The 19,137-nt window shown below is 41.8% G+C and overlaps 1 protein-coding gene across 2 annotated transcripts in view; it reads left to right on the forward strand.

The window, feature by feature from the left end:
• The first annotated feature begins 1,135 nt into the window (after window positions 1-1,135).
• Window positions 1,136-19,137, forward strand: part of LOC115226172 (lysine--tRNA ligase) — a 35,914-nt gene continuing 17,912 nt past the window's right edge. Inside the window, exons 1-5 of one of the 2 annotated variants that reach the window (XM_029797170.2) lie at window positions 1,157-1,292; window positions 7,804-7,993; window positions 11,459-11,594; window positions 12,853-13,018; window positions 17,608-17,701. In XM_029797170.2, the coding sequence (XP_029653030.1) occupies window positions 7,842-7,993; window positions 11,459-11,594; window positions 12,853-13,018; window positions 17,608-17,701 (548 nt within the window). In that variant the 5' untranslated portion in view covers window positions 1,157-1,292; window positions 7,804-7,841. Of the gene's footprint in view, window positions 1,293-7,803; window positions 7,994-11,458; window positions 11,595-12,852; window positions 13,019-17,607; window positions 17,702-19,137 lie in introns of both variants that reach the window. The other variant, XM_029797171.2, reaches the window with a different exon arrangement.

Here is a 19,137-nt window from a genome sequence, read left to right on the forward strand (position 1 = left end):
GCCGACCAATACCTTGTGAGTGGATTTGGTAGACGGAAACTGAAAGAAGCCTGTCGTATATATGTATATATATAGGCGTGTGTGTGTTTGTCCTCCCAACATCGCTTGATAACCGATGCTGGTATGTTTACGTCCCCGTCACTTAGCAGTTCGGCAAAAAGAGAAACCGATAGGATAAGTACTGGGCTTACAAAGAATAAGTCCTGGGGTCAATTTGCTCGACTAAAGGCGGTGCTCCAGCATGGCCGCAAGTCAAGATGACTGAAACAAGGTAAAAAGATAAAAAGAGAATATACATATATACATATATTATATATATATATATATATATATATATATACATATCATATATATATATATACATATACATATATATATATATACATATAATATACATATATAATATATATATACATATATATATATATATATATAATATATATATAATATATATATACATATACTATACTAATATATATATATACATATATTATACTATATATATATTACATATATATATACATATATATATTATATACATATATAGATATATATATATATCATATTGTTATATTTCGGAATGGTCATATTGCTAGTTTAGCCAATAAAAACACACGCACATATATTTGGTGTTTTTTGCTTCAGTGGATATTTATTTTTTACATTAATCTTAATCTTATTATGTTTTTATTGGCTAAACTATCAATATGACCATTCCGAAATATAACAATATCTGTTTCAACACACGACTTCACATAAAAACTTGCACAACAAATATTTAAACGTATATATATACACACACACATATATATTGTATATATATATATATACATACATACAAAGCTCTACTTTGTAATCTATCCCGTCTGTGTGCAGCCCTGTGTGGCTAACAAAGAAAAATAATTATGTACACACAATTAGCGCGTGCACTCATTATGACGGCCCAGGTTGTGACATATTTCATCATCTTTTTCTTATCTGCAAAGGTAGGCGGGTACCCAGCTAACTACATAAATATATACATGTGTGTAGATACATATACAGCAATTAATAGGTGTGCCTATGTACAATTGAGCAATCATTCATTCGTATAACGAGAGCGGGCTTGTAAAATTCTGTTTAAAACCTATTGAAAAAAAAACAATCGTATTTCGTCATATCTTCGTTTCGTCAGTCCGTTGCCGCCTGTGGAACCAAATCCACGTTTTCATACCAACCCTCGATAAGAAAGACATAGACCTCGTGTGGCCCGGGATGGCGGATGAGAACAGCTCTGCGACCCTCAGCAAGAAGTAAGTGGCTTTTTCGACCCTTTGATCATTTACCTGTGCTTATATATATATATATACACATGCAGTGGTTGTGTATAGTGATGTACAAGTCGGCTTATGTATGTAGATGTTAATGTATGGACGTATATTGTATTTTAGCGGAGCACAGATGGAGTTTAACACAACGTGTCCCGTTTTCACCCCGCGCACCGGTTACACGGGATGTATATTGCATGTGTATATATGTATATATATATACAGGGTGTCCCCCCAAAAATGTATACACATAGTGGTGCGGCAAAAGAGAACGATAGAATAAGTACTAGGCTTACAAAGAATAACAAATTTACAATTATTTAAGGTGTGTATACATTTTTTTGGGACACCCTGTATGTATAATATATATAAACACGAATAGGCATGTATATATAAATGTATACATGTACAAAACACGAATATAGACGTGTATGTATATATATATGTATATATGTTTGTGTGTGTGTGTGTGTGTATATATAAAAATTAAATTAGATATAATTAATTTATATTTATACTGTGAAATTAGATTTAATCCTAAATCTAATTTTTCCCTGTAAATTTGGATTTACTCCCTAATATTGTTGTATATATATATGTATGTATATATGCACAAACATGGATAGACATATGTGTGTATATATAAGTGTATACATGGACAAACACGAATATAGACGTGTGTGTATGTATGTATATATATATACACATGCAGAAACATGCATATAGACAGAAGTGAGTGTATATACTACACGTTCATCTGTCTACTTACATTCATAGACAACCACGTATATATAAACACGGATAGACATGTATGTATAAATGTGTATATATACAAACACGAATATAGACGTGTGTGTATATATATATATATATACATGCAGAAACACGCATATAGACGGAAGTGAGTGTATATACTACACGTTCATCTGTCTTACATTCATAGACAACCGTGTGTATATATATATACCGGAGTAAGCATATGAATGCGGAACAAGGCGGAAGAAAAAAGTACTCAAATACCAGAGATAGAGTAATATGCTTTATTTAAATAAAATATATGTGTGTGTGTGTGTATATATATATATATATATATATATACACACACACACACTCATAGAGCATACCTGTGCAAGAGCCCCCCCCCCTGTAACGCGCCATTGATTTTATATACCCATACATACGTGCAAACGTATGTATGTATATTCCTTTAAACAACTCGTGTTCCTTTTTCTTCACGCACGTTTACGAATGTATATATATTTGTTGTGTCGAGTTATAATAAAAACGATTGTACATTAGAACCGAAAGATAGTTCAGTACTTTCTCTTGTGTGTAACATATACATTTTAAGCAAGAATAATGTTGATTGTGACTTCGAAGTTTCGGCCTGCTAAACCATTATCAGATGTTTTGTTGTCGTCTGTTACATTCTTGTTCCATTTTTTATTTTGTGGGCGATCTTTCGTCTCTAGTAGACCTTTCCGTCGATTTCCGTAAGATCGCCAAAGACGGGTAGATTACAGCTGGAACATGATCATAGGTCTGCGTAATCACGAGTGACCTAGGGCTAAACAACAGCAGTAAAGAACACCACTGATAATGTAGTCCTAGATACACTATTCCTGAATAAAAGACGGGGCAATCTTTCGTCTCTAGTAGACCTTTCCGTCGATTTCCGTAAAAAATTTTTTTTTTTACATATGGGCTTGCGGGAACTTTTGAAGTAATGAGAGCGAAAGAGACTAAGAGAAAGCGATTGTATGACGAGGGAAGTTCTTTTGAAGTTACCGTGCATGGCAAGCATTGATGTACATGTGTGTGTGTGTGTTTGATGGGGTGTGGGAGACAGACAGTATGTTGTGTAAGTGAAGTGCTTCTGTTAGTGTGTGTGTGAAGAGACAGAGTAATGTGTGAAAGAAAGAGATAACTGAAATTTTTTACTCGGTGTATGTGTATATGTATGTATATTACTTCAAAAGTTCCCGCAAGCCCATATGTAAAAAAAAAAAAATTTTACGGAAATCGACGGAAAGGTCTACTAGAGACGAAAGATCGCCTTATTTTGTTATATACATATATATATATATATATATATATATATATGTGTGTGTGTGTTATAAGAGGTAATGGTGTCACTGAGACCCAAAGGTGTCAGGTAATGCTGAATAAGTGCTATAGACAGACCATAGTTAAGTTCCAGGTTCGGTAATATTGCGAATAAGGGGTCCAACGTTGATCATATGTCACCTTCTTGCGTAATGTGATAAAAAAAAAACCCATGGCTGTGTAGATATTAGAGCATTTATGGATAGAAGGTCTAACAGCTGTTTCCAGGATGTTCATTAATTATATTCCTTCATCGGAGATGGTGTGGGAGGATGGTTAAGTCATGGTTAGTTTAGATAGGATAGAAAATAGAGAGTGAGGTGGAGGAAAGAAAATAGATGCAAGATATTTAGGGATTTTCTCTTTTACTTGTTACAGTCATTTGACTGCGGCCATGCTGGAGCACCGCCTTTAGTCGAGCAAATCGACCCCCGGGACTTATTCTTTTGTAAGCCCAGTACTTATTGTATCGGTCTCTTTTGCCGAACCGCTAAGTGACAGGGACGTAAACACACCAGCATCGGTTGTCAAGCAATGCTTGGGGAACAAACACAGACACACAAACACACACACACATACATATATATATATATATATACATATATACGACAGGCTTCTTTCAGTTTCCGTCTACCAAATCCACTCACAAGGCATTGGTCGGCCCGGGGCTATAGCAGAAGACACTTGCCCAAGATGCCATGCAGTGGGACTGAACCCGGAACCATGTGGTTGGTAAGCAAGCTGCTTACCACACAGCCACTCCTATATATATATTGTAGTTGTAGATCCATTTTTTAGGCAGAATGGTATATATGTAAGGTTCCAATACCTTATGAGTAAGATCCAACAGAGTTTAAAATGGGTCCTTGCCTATATCTATTATATAAAATCCGTTTTGTCTGTCTGTGTGTGTCTTCTAGGATCTCAGGCATCCTCTATCTGATTGCGTTCAAATTTGATGTGTAGATACCGACGGTATCAGGGCGTGTATAAGTCTTGAAAAAATTACAAAAATCGATTCCAGGTGAGAATGCGATCGATAAAGCCGTGGGAACGTGCATTTGTACGCGCAAGTACATCAGCTGTTGCGATGTACTTACTGGTACTTTAAACTCTCCTGTTGCATATTTGAGTAAAATCGTTTTTCTTTGGAACAGAAAAAAAGTCTATCTTTATTTCTTTTTTTGCCTGTTGTATGTATGTGTGTATGTATGTATTGGGTTGTCTGGAAAGTTTGTGCCGATTTATAGTAGCTTACTTTTTGACTTATTTTAGAACATGGTTGAGTCCATGAAATAGGATTTGACTACACCTTTATTTAGAGCACAGTTATTCAGGTCACTGCAGAATAGTCTTAATGGCAAAAATTTCAATTTATTAACTTTTTCCTTTCCTTTAAAAATCGGCAAGAACTTTCCGGACAACCCAATATTTGTGTCTGTGTTTGTCACCTCACCGTTGCCTGACAGCCGGTGTTGGTTTTTTTTTTTTTGTCCCCATAAGTTAGTTGTTCAGCAATAGAGACCAATAATATAAGTACTAGGCTTACAAAGATTAAGTCCTGGGGTTGATTTGTTCGACTAAGAGCAATGCTCCAGCATGGCCGCAGTCAAATGACTGAAACAAGTAAAAGAGTAAAAGAATAACAACAACAGGATTGAATTTTTTTTTGTTCCTTAACGATTTCATTAAGTGTCTTCGTTAAATTTCTTTAAATATTCATTAAAAACTATTAATGACACAAAAGAATGAAGAAATTATTGTCTTTTTAAGTCAAGAATTTTTTTCAATTAATTATACTTTGTAATTTTATTCTAGATATTTGCATGATAGGGGTACAATTTTACTTGTTTCAGTCATTTGACTGTGGCCATGCTGGAGCACCGCCTTTAGTCGAGTAAATCAATCCCAGGGCTTATTCTTTGTAAGCCTATTACTTATTCTATCGGTTTCTTTTGCCGAACTGCTAAGTTACGGGGGACGAAAACACACCACCATCGGTTGTCAAGCGATGTTGGGGGGACAAACACAAATACACAAACACACACACACACACATATATATACATACATATATACGACGGGCTTCTTTCAGTTCCCGTCTACCAAATCCACTCACAAGGCTTTGGTCGGCCTGAGGCTATAGCAGAAGACACTTGCCCAAGGTGCCACGCAGTGGGACTGAACCCGGAACCATGTGGTTGGTAAGCAAACTACTTACCACACAGCCACTCCTATGCCTATATATATATACATATATACGATGGGCTTCTTTCAGTTTCCGTCTGCCAAATCCACTCACAAGGCTTTGGTCGGCCTGAGGCTACAGTAGAAGACACTTGCCCAAGTTGTCATGCAGTGGGAATGAACCCGGAACTATGTGGTTGGTAAGCAAGCTACTTACCACACAGCCACTCCTGTGGATAGTTGATAAGCTATCAACAATTCTAGGAAAGGGTCAATGATATCAGAAGTATGCTGACCTTCCACCCATGGCATGCTAAACTAAAAGTCCTGTGTGCTTGCGTCCTTGAAATACAAGATTTCGTGGAAATAGGTAGCTGAAGGGTGTGGTTGCTTATAGAAGAGGGGAAGGAGGAAGATTTGTTAGTGACGGGGCGTAACTGCAGTTTAGTGCCCCGCCTTTTAATTTTCCAGAAGATTTGTGTTTGTTTTGATGAAATACAGGCTATAGTGAAAATTGCAGCTACAAAAATAGGAGTTGCTTGAACCAGCGAAAAGGCATGGCTATACTTTAGTGCCCCACTTATTGATTTCTGAGAAACCTCTGCTTGTTTCTATGAAATGCAGGACATAGTGAAAATACTGAGCTGTAAGTTGTCATAACTTCTTAAAGAGGTTGTCACAGCCAATGATAAGGCATAACTATACTTTAGTGCCCCACTCTCATTGATTTCTGAGGTCTACTTTCACGTGGTCTTTTGCAGCTAGATGCCCTTCCAAACATCAACCACTTTACACTGTGGACTGGGTGCTTTTCACATGGCACCAGCACTGGTGAGGTTACCAAGTAAACTGCAAGATGAAGATCCTCTCAGGTGTGGCTGGTACTGAAGGAAGTGGCTTTGTGCCTGGTAACGAGTGGTTTGAGTATGACGGAGGGACAGAAACAGATACACCCGAGAGTGGCCCTTTGCTGGGATTTAAGCAAAAAACTCTGATATTAAAAAGAAAATTCGAAAGAAGAATGGAACTTTTAGGATTTATGGGTGGGCGTGGTGGTAACAAATTTTAAGAAAAATTTTTTTTCATTATCCCATGAATTCCCATACTCTTTTACTTGTTTCAGTCATTTGACTGCGGCCATGCTGGAGCACCGCCTTTAGTCGAGCAAATCGACCCCGGAACTTATTCTTTTGTAAGCCCAGTACTTATTCTATCGGTCTCTTTTGCCGAACCGCTAAGTAACGGGGACATAAACACACCAGCATCGGTTGTCAAGCAATGCTAGGGGGACAAACACAGACACACAAACACACACACGCATATATATATATACATATATACGACAGGCTTCTTTCAGTTTCCGTCTACCAAATCCACTCACAAGGCTTTGGTCGGCCCGGGGCTATAGTAGAAGACACTTGCCCAAGGTGCCACGCAGTGGGACTGAATCCGGAACCATGTGGTTGGTTAGCAAGCTACTTACCACACAGCCACTCCTGCGCCTATTTTTGGAGATTTAAAAAATAAAAGTGTTATGAATGGTTATATGGGGTGCTTGAACCGGGATTTTGCTCCCAATGCTATAGTAGAAGATACCCAAGGTCCCACACAAGAGGACTGAACCCAGAACCATGTGGTTGGGAAGCAAACTTCTTACCACACAGCCATACCTGAGAAGCTTCTTTCAGTTTCCCTCTATCACAAATCCACTCACAAGGCCTTGGTAAGCCCAGTGCTATAGTACAAGACATTTGCCCAAGGTGCCACAGGGGGACTGAACCCAGAACCATGTGGTTGGTAAGCAAACTTCTTACCACACAGCCATGCCTGAGAAGCTTCTTTCAGTTTCCCTCTATCAACAGATCCACTCACAAGGCTTTGGTGAGCCCAGTGCTATAGTAGAAGACACTTGCCCCAGGTGTCACATAGGGGGACTGAACCCAGAACCGTGTGGTTGGTAGGCAAGCTGCTTACCACACAGCCATGCCTGAGAAGCTTCTTTCAGTTTCCCTTTACCAAATCCACTCACAAGGCCTTGGTCAGTCCAGTGCTATAGTAGAAGACACTTGCCCAAGGTGCCGCTCAGGAGGACTGAACCCATAACTACATGTTTGCTAAGCAAGCTTCTTAACCACTGCGCCTATATACTCTGCTATTATACCTTTTTATTAAAAGAAACTTTTTTTTCCTGTCTTTGATGCTAGGTAGGACTCGCTCCGTATCCGTGTTCTAAGCATCAGCCATGCTCATCCGAACAGCCTCTCTCCTGTTTTCACGGACGGCAGTGGCTGGGAGGGTGTGTCCGGGCTGGTTCCGTATCGTCCCGCAGACAAACAGCGAGATTCCACCTCTTGCTTGTTTTCACTCTGCTCCGTCGACCTTCTCTAAGAAACGGTAAATAACTTTGCCTTTTACTCACCCCGTCCCATACATGACCATCATGCCTCGTGCTCCTTTCCCTTCGTTTGAAAAACAAAATATGTTGGGTTTGTGTTTGGATTGCAGTTGTAGTAGTAGTAGTAGTAGTAGCAGCAGTAGTGGTAGTAGTAATTGTTATTGTTTTTAATCAAAAGTTTTTTCATTTGTGGCCATCTTATCTTTTACTTTCAGACCTAATGTATCTAGGACTAAATTATCCAATGTGCCTTTCGTTGTGGTGGTTGTTGCTTAGCCTTTTGGTCAGTCCTGATAAAGCAGACCTATTATCGAGCATGTTCCAACCATGACCATCCTGTCTTTTATCAGATATAGTGTTTCTAGGACTACATTGTCCAATGTGTCCTTGTTACTTAGCCCCAGATCAAGCAGACCTATAGTTCATTTTTGGCACTTGATGCTTTGGGAACCAGACAAAAATTGCTGCAGCTCGGCTGGGATGTGTTACCCCACCCTCCATATTCACCAGATATTGCTCCTTTGGATTCCCACTTATTCAGGTCTCTGCAGAATAGTCTTAATGGTAAAAATTTCAATTCCTTGGATGACGTAAAAAGATACCTTGATGAATTCTTTGCCATGAAACCACATCAGATCTGGGAAGAGGGTATTTTCAAGTTAAAGGAAATATAGACACATTTCCCACCTGCATGGGACACTGGTCTATCACGGGATTACTCATTTTCGCCAGCTGGGTAGATTAGAGCAACGTGAAATGAAGTGTGTTGCTCAAGGCCATATTTCCCAATCCAGGAATCAAAACCACAATCTTACAATCCACTACCCTAACCACTAAGCCACGCACCACCACCGCCAAGAGAACTTACCAAAGTGCATACGTACATTCATGTGATCGGTCAGTGCTTACTCAATCATCACAGTAGTGAGGGAAAAGCTTCCTTTTGGAGAGAATAGTCATATGAGATGAGACTTTGGCCCATCACTTTCAGCCAAAATCTAAGGAGTAGAAAACACCTGGAATCACCAGCAGAAAAGAGATTCATGGCTCAACCTTCACTCAACCCAGAACCATGTGGTTGGTAAGCAAGCTACTTACCACACAGCCATGCCTGAGAAGCTTCTTTCAGTTTCCCTTTACCACTCACGAGGCCTTGGTCAGCCCAGTGCTATAGTAGAAGACATTTGCCCAAGGTGCCACACAGGGGGACTGAACCCAGAACCATGTGGTTGGTAAACAAGCTACTTACCACACAGCCATGCCTGAGAAGCTTCTTTCAGTTTCCCTTTACCACTCACGAGGCCTTGGTCAGCCCAGTGCTATAGTAGAAGACATTTGCCCAAGGTGCCACACAGGGGGATTGAACCCGGAACCATGTGGTTGGTAAACAAGCTACTTACCACACAGCCATGCCTGAGAAGCTTCTTTCAGTTTCCCCTCTATCAACAGATCCACTCACAAGGCCTTGGTCAGCCCAGTGCTATAGTAGAAGACACTTGCCCAAGGTTCCACACAGGAGGATTGAACCCAGAACCATGTGGTTGGTAAGCAAGCTACTTACCACACAGCTATGCCTGAGAAGCTTCTTTAAGTTTCCCTCTATCAACAAATCCACTCACAAGGCCTTGGTCAGCCGGAGGTTATAGTAGAAGACACTTGCCCAAGGTGCGACACAGGAGGACTGAACCCAGAACTACACGTTTGCTAAGCCAGCTTCTTAACCACTGCGCCTATATACTCTGCTATTATACCTTTTTATTAAAAGAACCTTTTTTTTTCCTGTCTTTGATGCTAGGTAGGACTCGCTCCGTATCCGTGTTCTAAGCATCAGCCAAAATGTGCTAAAATCATTTCAAGTTTACTTCTTGTTGATCAGTCTGTCTGTCTTTCTCATCAACTATTTATCTATATGGCTATCGGTCTCTCTTCTTCTCACTTTCTCTCTCTACCTCTTTAACTATCAATCTTATTTATTCATCCAGCCATCCATCAATCTATCTTCCTCTCTATTTACCTTACTATCTATGGAATGTTCTTATATCTCAAGTCTGAGTGGTTGGCTAATACGTATGTCTGTATGATGTATGTCCCATAAAATCTTCGCGTGAAGACCGCCCTTGCGTATAATACGGAAGGGATTTTTAAGGGGCTGTATCTCTGAAAAACCTAAACCTTGTGTATAATACGCACCCCTTCTCTAACTTGAGTCGTGTGTAATTAAGCCAGCAGCACCTAGTCGAATAAACTCTTCTATGCATGCGTAATACAATAATGGTGATGTTCTTAACTGTTATATGGGAATGTAAATATGTTTGCAAATTGTTTTTGTTACATGTTATTCTGTGTTCTGAATACTTTTATTTTAATAAATGTTGCTTACTGCAAGTTATGGATGATTCTTTTATGATTTCATTGCTTTCAGGCTTAGCTTAAGGTATTTTCGTGCCCGGCATCACAAAATGCGTCTGAATAAACATTGCCGGACAGCAAATAGAGACTCGGACATTGCTTAGAAAATATTTTTCATTTTTAGCCTCGTGTATAATACGCACTAGGGATTTTGACCTTTAAATTTTGGGGGGAAAATGCGGATTATGCACGAGGATTTACAGTATGCATGTATATATATATATATGTGTGTGTGTATGTGTAAGTCACGAGTACTTTGGGTAGTTGCCTGGGAGCCTCATGGACCTAGGAGCCCAGTTGTGACCTGTATATTCTATAGGGCTCAGTGGACTAAGACAGTGTTACATATATACAGATGCACACACACACACACACACATGTATGTATGTATGTAATGTGTGTGTATATATGAATAAACTTTGCTGGACAGCAAATAGAGACTCGGACATTGCTTAGAAAATAATTTTCATTTTTAACCTCGTGTATAATGCGCAATGGCCCAGTGGTTAGGGCAGCGGACTCGCGGTCATAGGATCGCGGTTTCGATTCCCAGACCGGGCGTTGTGAGTGTTTATTGAGCGAAAACACCTAAAAGCTCCACGAGGATCCACGGCAGGGGTTGGCTCCACGGCAGGGGTTGGCTCCACGGCAGGGGTTGGTGGTGATCCCTGCTGTACTCTTTCACCACAACTTTCTCTCACTCTTACTTCCTGTATCTGTTGTACCTGTATTTCAAGGGGCCGGCCTTGTCACTCTCTGTGTCACGCTGAATATCCCCGAGAACTACGTTAAGAGTGCACGTGTCTGTGGAGTACTCAGCCACTTGCACGTTAATTTCACGAGCAGGCTGTTCCGTTGATCGGATCAACCGGAACCCTCGTCGTCGTAACCGACGGAGTGCTTCCATCCACATAATACGCACTAGGGATTTTTACCATTAAATTTTTGGGGTAAAATGCGGATTATACTCGAGGATTTACTGTATGTGTATGTTTGTATATTTGTGTCTGCATACATATTGTACACGTCCTTCTCTGTGTTTCTTTCTTATCCAGTGAGCAGAAACGTCAGTTGAAGGCTTTGAAGAAGGCCCAGGAGAAGGCCGAGAAAGCAGAAAAGTGTGCCTTAGTGTCACAATCGGAGAAGCAGAACAAACTTATCAGCACTGATGACGATGATATTGACCCAAATGTGAGTAACCCTTGCCCCCTTTCTTCATTGTTTCTTGTTCTGGCTGGGGCTGGTTCTTCAGACTCACTTAGTCACATGTTCCAACCAACCTAATTATCATGATAATATATATAGACTAGCAGTATCGCCCGGCGTTGCTCGGGTTTGTAAGGGAAATAACTATATAAGCATTTTTAGAGAGTTACTTCCCTTATAGATGCCAATTCGGGCTTTCTTAGCCATTTCTGTTTTGGTGTCTTCAAGCCATGAAGTCGTTGTTCTAAAAGAACGCTGGTCTCCTTGACAACGCATTACGACGTTGATTTCCTTACACTCCCTTCCCCACAGCTTCACGAGGGAGGGAAGAAGGGGGAGAAGCAAACAGGTGCAGGTGTGACCATCGACGCCAACTCCGCCGCCATCGACACACGAAAAATTATGCATTAAAATGGAATAAAAGATGATGTTAAATTTTTTTTTTAAATCGTAGACTCATCGTAGACGCGCGCTAATACTCAGACGGGCTCGATATGAATCACGACTATAAGATACCCGAATTTGGTTAAACTGCACCGCAAAATGTGGGAGTAGTTAGGAATCTAAATCGAAGGAGACAGACACTCACACAACTACAGTTTTATATATATAGATAAAGTTAATCCAAACAAGAAAACACAAAAAAACACAACAATGCGAGGACGTGGAACAAATATAGTATTATTGGATGCTCAGGAAAGAAGGAGGGTTTAACGTTTCGAGCGGAGCTCTTTGTCAGAAACATAGGAGAAGGAAAGATCCCGAGAAGGGAAGACAGAGGAAAGAAAATCGCCAACGGTACACACGAGAGAGTGACCCGCTGTTCTTGAGGAGACCCGTTGAGTCAAGTACGTCAACATCAAAATACAAATTCAAATAGAAATTGTAGTTAAGACACCCGTGCCAGTGACACGTAAAAAGCACCGTCCGAACGTGGCAGATACTAGTGCCGCCTGACTGGCGTCCGTGTCGGTGACACGTAAAAGCATCAACCGATTGTGATTTTTAACGCATCTGGCGCCTTATTTCTCGCCTTTTCCCTCATCCTATCGTCCTATTTTTTAGCTTGTTATGCCATGTGGGCATTGCCTGAAGATTGCAATAAGGCACCAGACATGCTCAAAAACACTGCCTGTGATGCTTTCATCACATGAAACTAATATTAGCAAATTGTGCTTATTAAATAATATTTATATCTCTCTGTGTCTCTCTCTCTTACTCATTCTACCTATCTTTCCTCCAGGAGTACTTCAGACTCCGTACAAAGGCTGTGGAACAGCTAAAGGTGAGTGGCAACGACCCCTATCCACACAAGTTCCATGTGTCGCTGTCACTGAGCTCGTTCATCCAGAAATATTCCAACACAGAACCAGGCTCTGTAATGGAAAATGTTGAAGTCAGTGTCGCAGGTGAGTGAGTGTGTGGGATCTCATGCGTGGCCGTATGGTCAAACGTGTGAACCCATCCCATACGTTTCTTCAGACTTTTTTTTTTTATACAGGTGCAGCAGTGGCTGTGTGGTAGGAAGCTTGCTTCCCAACCACATGGTTCCGGGTTCAGTCCCACTGCATAGCACCTTGGACAAGTGTCTTCTATTATAAGCCTAGGGCCAACCAAAGCCTTGTGAGTGGATTTGGTAGACGAAAACTGAAAGAAGCCCATCGTCGTCATCATCATCATCGTTTAACGTCCGCTTTCCATGCTAGCATGGGTTGAACGGTTCGACCGGGGTCTAAGAAGCCAGGAGGCTGCACCAGGCTCCAATCTTGATCTGGCAGAGTTTTCTACAGCTGGATGCCCTTCCTAACACCAACCACTCCATGAGTGTAGTGGGTGCTTTTTACGTGCCACCAGCACAGGGGCCAAGCGAGGCTGGCAACGGCCACGGTCGGATGGTTCTCTTACGTGCCACCGGCACGGAAGCCAGTCAAGTATATATATATATACATATATATATATGTGTGTGTGTGTGTGTATGTCTGCCAGCTCACTGCCTTATTAATATGGACCCTTTATCAATCCTGTGTATGACATGTAATACATGAGGCATACTTCCCTGGTGTCCATGCAGTGTGTATGGTACACATTCCCAATTTATTTCAACCACTGTCAGATTAACTTGGGATTCAAGAAAGGGAAGCTTTATGTTACTCAGAACTCGAAGTCTAAGTCAGCATCCGAAAACAGAGCATGGATGTTTATATCAGTTTTATGAAAATGCTTTGGAGAGGCAGATCTAATCTATATCTACATGTGGCAAATGCATATTAACCCTTTCGTTACTGTATTTATTTTGAGATGCTCTGTGTTTCTTTCAATTAATTTTAAATAGAATTCAAAGTAGAGGTTGGGGTCCACCAGGGTTCAGTACTCAGCCCCCTCCTATTTATCATAGTACTCCAGGCAATTACGGAGGAATTCAAGACAGGCTGTCCCTGGGAGCTCCTCTACGCTGACGACCTTGCTCTTATTGCTGAGTCACTATCAGAACTGGAGGAGAAGTTCCAGGTGTGGAAGGAGGGTTTAGAATCAAGGGGCCTTAGAGTCAACCTAGCTAAAACCAAAGTACTAATAAGTAGAAAGGTAGACAATCCACAAATATCTTCAGGAAAGATGGCCCTGCTCGATCTGTAGAAAAGGTGTAGGTAGAAACTCTATAAGATGTACCCAGTGTAAGCTATGGACACATAAGAGGTGCAGCAATGTCAAAGGTAGGCTAACTGGGAAATAGTTTTTGTATGTGGCAGATGCTCGGGAGCATTAACCTCCGAAAATCTGCAGAAAACAACTTCCGTCACTTTCCAGGGGAAAAACTAGAAGTAGTTGATAGCTTCCGTTATCTAGGTGACCATCAGTAGTGGGGGTGGGTGCGCTGAAAGTGTAACTGCTAGAATAAGAATAGCCTGGGCAAAGTTTAGGGAGCTCTTACCTCTGCTGGTGACTAAAGGCCTCTCGCTCAGAGTAAAAGGCAGACTGTATGATGCGTGTGTACGAACAGCCATGCTACATGGCAGCGAAACATGGGCTGTGACTGCTGAGGACATGCGTAAGCTCGTGAGGAATGAAGCCAGTATGCTCCGATGGATGGTGTAATGTCAGTGTACATACTCGACAGAGCGTTAGCACCTTGAGAGAATGTTGTACCTAAGAAGCATCAGTTGTGGTGTGCAAGAGAGACGATTGCGCTGGTATGGTCATGTGGCGAGAATGGATGAAGATAGGTGTGTGAGAAAGTGCCAATCCCTAGCAGTTGAGGGAACCCGTGGAAGAGGTAGACCCAGGAAAACCTGGGACGAGGTGGTGAAGCACGACCTTCGAACTTTAGGCCTCACTGAGGAAATGACCAGAGACCGAGACCTTGGAAATATTCTGTACGTGAGAAGACCAGGCAGGACAAGTGAGCCCAGCCCACTTATGAATGCCTTTCCTCCCTTGGACACAAAGACCGGTTGAGGCAAGCGAAGTCGATATAGAACCTCATCCGACGACAGACACCCATCCCACCCCCCATGCTTGCGAAGACATGTTGGGGCAAGCGAAATTGAAACCGAATTGAACCAGCCAGGATCCTGGCCTGGTGGTACGTAAAAAGCACTATCCGACTCGGGGCCGTGGCACGTAAAATACTCCAATGCGACCGTACGACAGGCACCCATGCCACCCCCTTTGCTTGTGAAGACATGTTGGGGCAAGCGAAATCGAAATCGAATTGAACCAGCCAGGATCCCTGGTCTGGTGGTACGTAAAAAGCACTATCCGACTCGTGGCCGTGGCACGTAAAATACTCCAATGCGACCGTACGACAGGCACCCTTGCAACCCCCTTTGCTTGTGAAGACATGTTGGGGCAAGCGAAATCGAAAATGAATTGAACCAGCCAGGATCCCTGGTCTGGTGGTACGTAAAAAGCACTATCCGACTCGTGGCCGATGCCAGCACCGCCTCGACTGGCTTCCGTGCCGGTGGCACACATAAAATACACCAATCTGACCGTGGCCGTTGCCAGCCCCGCCTGGCACCTGTGCAGGTGGCACGTAAAAAGCACCCACTACACTCTCACGAGTGGTTGGCGTTAGGAAGGGCATCCAGCTGTAGAAACATTGCCAAATTAGACTGGAGCCTGGTGCAGCCTTCTGGCTTCCCAGAACCCCGGTCGAACCGTCCAACCCATGCTAGCATGGAGAACGGACGTTAAACGACGATGATGATGATGATGATGATAACAAAGAATTTAGTAAAATAACTTCGTTATCATTCAGCTAGTGTTAGGAACATAAATTGTGACTAAGGTTTGGTGGAAGATTATAATTCAGAACTTATGAAAACAAGACATTTGTACTCAGAGCCAGGTTGGTATCAAAAGGCTTAAGAATTGATTCTCTATTATATATATTTTAACCCTTCTGTTACCATATTTCTGTTGAGATGCTCTGTGTTTCTTTCAATTAATTTTAAATATAACAAAGAATTTAGTAAAATAACTTCGTTATCATTCAGCTAGTGTTAGGAACATAAATTGTGACTAAGGTTTGGTGGAAGATTTTAATTCAAATCTTATGAAAACAAGACATTTGTGCTCAGAGCCAGAAGTGGTTTCAACGAGGTTGGTATCAAAAGGGTTAATCTGTGTGTATATGATGTTATGTTCTGAGTTCAAATTCTGCTGGGGTCAACTTAGCCTTTTGTCTTTTTAGTGGGGTTGATAAAGTAGGTATCAATCAAGTCCAGGGGTTGATGTAATCAACTAACTGCCTCCCATCAAAAGTTTCAGGCTTTGTGCCTCTAGTAGAAAGGACTGATGCATTAACCCTTTAGTGTTCAAACCAGCTATATCCGGCCCAAATATTCTGCTCATTTTATGCTCAAACTGGCCAGAACAGGTATCTCACACTTACCCTACAATGTCATTCTAAAAATAAACAATTACTTCTTTCAAATCTTGAAGCTACAAGATAATACCAGATTAATTTTTAAAAATGTGAATGAATAAGGATTATTTATGACATATTAATTTTAACGCTAAGGGGTTAAATATATATAGATGTGGGCATGGCTGTGTGGTAAGTTTTCTTCTCAACCACATGGTTCTGGGTTCAGTCCCACTGTGTGGAACCTTGGGCAAACTGCCTTCTATTATAACTTTGGGCTGAGCAAAGCCTTTCGAGGGGATTTGGTAAATGGAAACTGAAAGAAGCCAGTTGTGTGTGTGTATATGTATGTGTATGTATATATATATATATATATATATATATATATACACACTTGCGCAGGAGTGGCTGTGTGGTAAGTAGCTTGTTTACCAACCACATGGTTCTGGGTTCAGTCCCACTGCGTGGCACCTTAGACACGAGTCTTCTACTATAGCCTCGGGCCGACCAAAGCCTTGTGAGTGGATTTGGTAGACGGAAACTGAAAGAAGCCCGTCGTATATATGTATATATGTATATATATATATATATATATATACGTATGTGTGTGTTGTATTTGTCCCCCTAGCATTGCTTGACAACCAATGCTGGTGTGTTTTATGTCCCCGTTACTTAGCGGTTCGGCAAAAGAGTCCGACACAATAAGTACTAGGCTTACAAAAGAATAAGTCCCGGTCGAGTTGCTCGATTAAAGGCGGTGCTCCAGCATGGCTGCAGTCAAATGACTGAAACAAGTAAAAGAGTATATATATATATAGGCACAAGCATGGCTGTGTGGTAAGAAGCTTGCTTCGTAACCACACAGTTCTGGGTTCAATCCCACTGTGTGAAACCTTGGGCTGAGCAAAGCTTTTTGAATAGATCTACCACTGCTTGACAACTGGTGTCAGTGTGTTTATGCGACTGTAACTTAGCAGTTCAGCAAAAGAGACTAAGATACAATAGAACTGAAAAATTAAAGCTTCGTTATTTCTTGGCAGCTTGGAACTGCTCCCTGTCCCTATGGTTGCGAGGGCCCTGCCTTACACCACTTCCCTTTCTCTTATTATGTTCTTGTCCTTCTCCTTCCAGGAAGAATCCACTCCAAGAGAGTGTCTGGTGCTAAACTCCTCTTCTATGATCTCCGTGGAGACGATGTCAAAATCCAAGTGATGGCCAATGCAAAGTATGTTCTCTCTTTCTCTCTCTCTCTTCCTTGTATTTGCCTATCTATCTCTTTCATATATATATTTGTGTGTGTGTATGTGTGTATATATATCATCATCATCATCATCATTTAGCGTCCGTTTTCCATGCTAGCATGGGTTGGACGGTTCAACTGGGGTCTGTGAAGCTGGAAGGCTTCGTCAGGCCCAGTCTGATCTGGCAGTGTTTCTACGGCTGGATGCCCTTCCTAACGCCAACCACTCCGTGAGTGTAGTGGGTGCTTTTTACGTGCCACCTGCACAGGTGCCAGACAGAGCTGGCAAACAGCCACGAACGGATGGTGCTTTTACGTGCCACCGGCACGGGGGCCAGGCGAGGCTGGCAACGGACACGAACGGATGGTGCTTTTACGTGTCACCGGCACGGGGGCCAGGCGAGGCTGGCAACGGACATGAACGGACGGTGCTTTTACGTGTCACCGGCACGGGGGCCAGGCGAGGCTGGCAACGGACACGAACGGACGGTGCTTTTACGTGTCACCGGCACGGGGGCCAGGCGAGGCTGGCAACGGACACGAACGGACGGTGCTTTTACGTGTCACCGGCACGGGGGCCAGGCGAGGCTGGCAACGGACATGAACGGACAGTGCTTTTACGTGTCACCGGCACGGGGGCCAGACAGAGCTGGCAAATTAATAATTTATTAATAATTTTTGGCAAATTTTTTGAGGCAAGTGGGCATTATTTTATTTGCTGCTGACAAAATGATGATGATGATGATATATATATATATATTTCGAAGGGAATGAAAACTAAAAACATTTACCATCTTTCTCCCAGACCATGGTTTCGAACTCTAATTTAGCAAATAAAGTAATTTGCTAGGTGAAGCTTTCATCAGTGGGAACGCCAAAATATTAACATATAAATATGAGGCAATACAATATACACGCCTTGTGCTCGCATATTATAATTTCTCAAATCGAATGCGTAAGCGCAGTTTTTGTCGGCAGCAAATAAAATAATGCCCACTTGCCTCAAAAAATTTTCCAAAAATTATTAATAAATAATATTAATATCAGGGTAGAGTTAAAATTTCTAAAAAATTTTCTACCCTGATATTTATATATTTATACATATATATATATATATATATATCATCATCATCATTTAGTGTCCGTTCTCCATGCTAGCATGGGTTGGACGGTTCAACCAGGGTCTGGTAAGCCATGGAGGCTGCACCAGGCTCTAGTCTGATTTAGCAATGTTTCTACAGCTGGATGCCCTTCCTAACGCTAACCACTCCATGAGTGTAGAGGGTGCTTTTTACGTGCCACCAGCACGGGCCAGAGCAGGCTGGCAAATGGCCACGATCGGATGGTGCGTTTACGTATCACCGACACAGACGCCAGTCAGACGGCACTAGTATCTGCCACGTTCGGATGGTACTTTTTAC

The sequence above is a fragment of the Octopus sinensis genome, linkage group LG29, assembly GCF_006345805.1.
Source record: "Octopus sinensis linkage group LG29, ASM634580v1, whole genome shotgun sequence".
Lineage (NCBI taxonomy): Eukaryota > Metazoa > Mollusca > Cephalopoda > Octopoda > Octopodidae > Octopus > Octopus sinensis.